Raw genomic sequence first — 5,724 nt, 5'->3', positions numbered from 1 at the left:
AAATTAAGTGTTAACGAGCAGTTGGACAGGTGTACCTAATAAAGTGGCCGGTGAGTGTATATATATATATATATATGTATATATATAAAGTCTGGGGGTGGGTGGTAAACTAAAAAAGGAGCGTCAATGAGCTCATTCATTAGGTCATCTGAAAACGATGACGAGCATTTTGAAATTAATTCTGATGCTTACACGCAGTAAGATAAGAGTTGAGTTTCCCTCTTCAGGCTCTTACTACTCCTAACAACCATGATCTCTGTTCTCCATCAACTGTAGAAACAATTGAGCCATCCAGTCAATTGATTATGGAAAGCAGAAATGTAAGCTGTGTGTCATCATCTGCATAACAATTAGAGACAGATGCCATACTTCCTAATGTCAAAGTAAAAAACAAATATATGTACCAGTTAAGGATTTATTAACAGTCACTTTATCCATTTATTTATTTATTCTCTGTAATCTACTACAGAAAACATGGCGGAAAGTATCGGTGGGGCTATTTAAGCCCAGCACCATGGGGGTCGGGCGGTTGGAGCTCTCGACTGTACCTGATAACAACGCTGCTGCTGACTGGAAGAAAGTCGGTCGGTATAAAACACCTGAAAGAAAAGTGGTGCGTTTAAGTGACTGCCTCAGTGTCATCCCTGCGCCAAAGGAGTCTTGCCCTTCTGGGTGCACCGCCTTCTACTTGCACACCATTCAGTGCACCTACACCCTGGCCTCCACGTCAAGCCAGGACTGGCTAAGTGCCCTCTGTCTTCTGGCCTTCCAGGTATTTCACAACTCTCCTCATGACCAGTGCGCCTTCCCACTTTTTCTTTTTTTATATCAGGAGAAGGGTTATAATTTGGGAAAGGTGGTGATAAGCATTACCCGCAATCCGAGATAGAGAGATAGCACAATGAGGAAGTTAATACAATATCTGTAACTTCTGTCTCTTCACTTCTCTAATTTCTTTGCTTGCACAAGCTATGTTGTTTCTTGCGTCTTACCTTTTTGAAGTCATAAAACAGTGATAAGAGGTTGGTTTACACTCCATGTAATGTTTTACCATGCCACTGTGTTTACAGAAGGATCCTGGGGAATCAGACAAAGGGGCTTTCGAGAGAGGAAATGGCTTGGCCATGGAGGACAATGAACTTTACTCATCTTGGAAAACCGCCGGTAATGCTCGTCAGTGTGCAGGCGCCAGCTGATCAGTCAACAAACAATCAAAAATAACATTCGGTTTAGTGAGTGTCAGCTGAAGTGGTTCTCATCAGAAATCAGCATAAACTGTATTCTTCTCTCCTATTGGGATGAATTTTAAGGATTATTTCCATAGTTTTTCCCATCTTTCCTATAAGTATTTACTATGTAGCATGCAGACCAAGTTGGCCGTTTTGATCTGGGAACATGCTACCATTGCTAAAAGGGAACTTATTAAAATTGTTTTATTGGGGAAGAGTGGGTCTTTTAGCTAACGGTAGAAAATAAATTAAAGAAACCAAAGTTATCCTTTAACAAGGTTGTAAGAGTAAATTGGCAAATGTATCATAATAAAGGTAAAAGACCATGAAGAAGCTAGCAGTGTGGTTTAAATGTCATGGCAATGTAATCATAAATTCAAGACTTCAGCGGAAACAATGAATATGGGTGAGCAGGAGCTTAAGCCACTAATTTATTCAAACATGAACAACAGAATACAATAGCGTCAGCAAACTCTGGTTTACACACATTTATTTCTTTTTATTTCCTAATGGACTCTTACACTTCTCCTAAAACAAAATCCAGGCAGTCCAGTCCCACAGAGAGAATAGTAATATGCAAGCAAGTTCATCTCAGCCTTTTTCTGTATGAAAATATATTTGCTGTATTCCCTTTGCGGATATATTGCTGCACATACCTTGTATGGATAATCCAGTACTTTCCTGTGTAGTCATGCTGCACTAACTTGTGTGCTGTGATGTTTTTAGTGACCAATATTTAAATGTCTTCTCATGTTTAGATCTGGCCCTTCCTCCAAACCAGTACCCAGTGATTGTCCAGAGCACAGAGGCATCCAGGAGGTGCAAATTGTCTGGCGAGTATCTGATCTCTCCAGAGAAAGAGGCTGTGCTACTGCTGGCCATCAGTACTGGTCACATATTCTATCGCTGGCCGTATAGGCACTTACGCAAGTTTGGACAGGTTGAGGTAAAGTCCCTATGAATTTCCCTCTATTGGAATCATAGAATTCCAACTGCATCCCCATACTTATGATACACCTGACATTCTGCTTATATCCGTCACATTACTTTGAAGGTTATAATGTTTTCTATGGTTGACAGCTGGTTAGCTTAGCATAGCACACAGACTCGAAACGGGAGAAACAGCCTAGCTCTGTCCAACACGAATACTGAATTGTAACACGCACCACTATCATGTCTGTGCTAACTATTCGTGGGAGCCACCTGCCCATTAGCTATGTTTAGCTTAGCACAACGACTGTGAACGTGGGGGAAACATGCTTCACCTACCAGCACCCCTAAAGATCACTAATTAACACGTTACATGTTGTTTGTTTATTCTGTACTAAAACTAAAGTGTAAAAATGACACGTTACAGGTTAACTTTTAGATGGACCACAGCTAGCTGTTCCCCCCTGTTTACAGTCTTTGTGCTAAACTAAGCTAACCTAATGGATAGGTGGCTCCAGCTAATGGTTATCCCAGACATAATAGTGGTGCATGTAACACTTCAGTTTTTTTTGCAGTGCTGGTTGGTTGATTTTTTTACCCTTTGGACAGAACTAGGCTAGCGGTTTCTCCGGTTCCAGTCTTTGTGCTGAAGCTAAGCTAATTTGCTGCTGGCTGTAGCTTCATATGTGTTATCAAAAATTCTCATCTAGCTCTCAGAAAGAAAGCAAGTATAGATATTAGATACAATACATTTCCAAAAATGTCAAACTATTCCTTTAAGATGTGTGTTGATGCGTGTGATTGCAGGGTGGGTTCAGCATTGTAGCAGGCCATCGCTGTGAGTCAGGAGAAGGATTGTTCATCTTCCTGTCCAAACATGGTCTCCAGATCTTCCAGACTATATCAAAGCAGTGCTCTGTGGAGAGGAGCTCCCCTGGCAAGCCGCTGAGTCTCCATAGAAGATCATTATCTGACCTGTCTCCTGTTATTCTCCCATCCACAACCAACTGGCCCTCTGGCGCCCCTATCTACAGTTCTGCTGTTTCTGATGACATAGAGGACGAGTCTGACAATCACTACTCTACTATTAATGACACCCCTGAACGAAAATTAAAGCGGCTATCTCTTGTCGAAACGTACCTCTTTAAAAGCAAGGAGGATGTGGGAGAGGAAGATGAGGATGAACGCTGTCATTCCCTGGATGCTGTAAAGATGGACAATATCATTGACGACAACATTTATTGCAACCTAAGAAGAGCCAAGCCTCCTGTGATCAAATACAATGATCTCAAAACTGAGATGGACTCAGAGGACATCTATTCGGAAGTGAACATAAATAATTCTTCCTTAAATCCTCAGCTGCATCTCTTCTCGCCACCCCTGCCTCCGCTTGTTTCCCAGGATCCTCCCTCCACCCTTCCCCAGTCTGTTCCCCTCGCCCAACTCAAGCCCCGATACCAGCGTCAGCCCCCTGCTATTAACTACATCCAGCCTGGGCACAATGCTCAGGCACAGGCGGTGGATGACAAGAAGGAGATGGAGGAAGCCATCAGCTCCTCTTCCCATGTTACCCCCACAGAGGCCCCTGGCAGTTTCAAACACAGGCTGGCAGAAATCATTTCTAAGGACCTGGCAAAGTTCCAGCCACCTCTTCACTCCGGAGCGGGCAGCACCACATTTTCTCAGTAGGCTATTAGTTAACAGACAGACTAGGAGGAGCAATTTCATCCATGATAGACTGTCATGAAGCATAATTAGTTCCTTTTTTCTTTGAAATCCCTTCCACCGGTAACATTAGGCATTAGATTATTTGTTTATGTGTAGTTTGTTGTATGAAAAACACATCTGGAGTACATTTTATTCTACGGATTGTTTTGCAAAAAGAGGATTCAAGTAGTGTTGTTCTTCCCTGCTGGGATGTCAGACAAGCTGTGTGTGCTGCAGCATCTTTAATTGGACATTATTAGCTGATAAGCTTATTAAAACTTTTCATTGTGGCAATAGCTTTGATAAAAGGTGTCCTTGTTAGATTCAGTGAGTTAAATAACATCTTTGGAAATGGCTTCTTCTTGTTAATTTATTACTCGTTAACTCTCTTTCGTAAAGAGAATAAGTTGGTTATGTCACATATAAATCAACAGCTTTGCAGCAACTAATGCATTTTGGACAGTCGGCTTCACATAGTAGAAATAATAACATAACTTAGGCCTACTAAATAAAATAAATTAAAAAATTAAATATACAGTGCACACTCATGTCTTAAGAATATCTTTATTGTAGCAAAAACAATCCTCATAAAATACCCCATAGCTATACATAAATATCAAAATAATTATTTTTAATTTAGACAAATGTCACTTATGACACTGGGAATGTCTTTAGTGATGGTTCAGGGCATAAAGTGCATTAAAAAAGGCCTCTGGGTGTTCCTTAAGGCCTTAAGAAGTAAAGAATTCAAGATCTCAGTAGGTGTTTTTTCATTGGCAGTACGTCATCTAAGCTATTAAAAAATAACAGGAGAATATGGAGAACTATCTGATATGACCAACATGTGTACCAGCTGTAGTATTTGTCTCTCCTGGGTCTTTCTCTGACAGACACTGTGGTTTAAACAGTGAGAATCAGTGTTGTCCTGTTACTGTCTTCCACTCAGACTTTCCTCCGTGTCACTGAGGTGAGAAGATTCTCCATCACTGCTGTTGGAAGAAGTCATTGATTGATTTGAACCCAAGTCAGCGAGCGAGTGAATCAGACTCCTCATGGAGGTCTTGTCCCCCGCGCCTGGACGGGGACTCCTGCACTCCGGGTCAACCACACCGGTCAGCAGCTCCGATAGCTCAGTGATGTAAATCTGCGCCATTTGGAGGGTGTCATACTTGGACAACTTTCTCTCGTTTTCCAGCGAGGGGATGACGCTCCTCAGCTCGTCAAACGCTTGGTTGAGGCCGTGCATCCTTCTCCGTTCCCTGGCGTTGGCTGCGACGCGTCGGTGCTTCTGCGGGCCGAAGTGGCTCGCCTTGTCCCCCTCTGCTGCCTGGTCGGAGTCTGTCTCTGCGATGCCTGCAGCGGACAAGCAGTCGGGAAGTTTACTCATTGGCCCAAGTTTGTCCAGTGAGAGACCCGCGTCCCCAGCGCCGTGCGCGTCCCTCCTGGAGAACGCATGGAGGGAATTAGAGGAAATCCAAGCCTTGGAGTTGATGTAGGAAATGTTGCGCTGCGGCAGCAAGGTGAAATCCTCTGGGCACTCCGGCCAGCTTGAGAGCTCTGCTTTTGCAGTCATCGCGGCAATGGCCTGTGGTCGCAGTGAAAGGTCACGCAGAAGAGTCTGGCTGATGCTCTCGCTCTCGTCTCTGGAGAGCTTTGCACTGCGCCAGCAATTTATACAGCTTCCCCTGAGTCACCTTGGTGTCACTCCCAGCCCGCCGACAGCCCTGCAGCCTCAGGAGGCAGCAGGCCAGCAGCCAATCGCGCCATCCCCTCTGACCCTGTCAGCGAACAATTACACAAAGCTCGACTTTTTTTTTCTCCTATTGTGCATTGTAACTCCATCACGAACTTGTTATTA

General features: G+C 43.5%; 2 protein-coding genes across 3 annotated transcripts in view; one reads left to right on the top strand and one right to left on the bottom strand.

Annotated features, from left to right (window-relative positions):
• Positions 1-4,567, top strand: part of dok3 (docking protein 3) — a 5,960-nt gene extending 1,393 nt beyond the window's left edge. For both annotated transcript variants that reach the window (XM_034883941.1, XM_034883942.1), the window contains exons 2-5: positions 470-772; positions 1,071-1,164; positions 1,988-2,175; positions 2,967-4,567. In XM_034883941.1, the coding sequence (XP_034739832.1) occupies positions 470-772; positions 1,071-1,164; positions 1,988-2,175; positions 2,967-3,848 (1,467 nt within the window). In that variant the 3' untranslated portion in view covers positions 3,849-4,567. The remainder of the gene's footprint in view (positions 1-469; positions 773-1,070; positions 1,165-1,987; positions 2,176-2,966) is intronic.
• A 175-nt stretch (positions 4,568-4,742) lies between these two features.
• atoh1b (atonal bHLH transcription factor 1b) lies at positions 4,743-5,496 on the bottom strand. The gene has a single exon (XM_034883943.1). It carries the CDS (start codon positions 5,437-5,439, stop codon positions 4,795-4,797), a length of 645 nt encoding a protein of 214 aa, XP_034739834.1. The 5' UTR covers positions 5,440-5,496; the 3' UTR covers positions 4,743-4,794.
• Between the last annotated feature and the right edge of the window lie 228 nt (positions 5,497-5,724).

Source organism: Etheostoma cragini, chromosome 10, assembly GCF_013103735.1.
Source record: "Etheostoma cragini isolate CJK2018 chromosome 10, CSU_Ecrag_1.0, whole genome shotgun sequence".
Taxonomy (NCBI): Eukaryota; Metazoa; Chordata; class Actinopteri; order Perciformes; family Percidae; genus Etheostoma; species Etheostoma cragini.
This window is presented reverse-complemented; position numbering and strand designations above follow the sequence as displayed.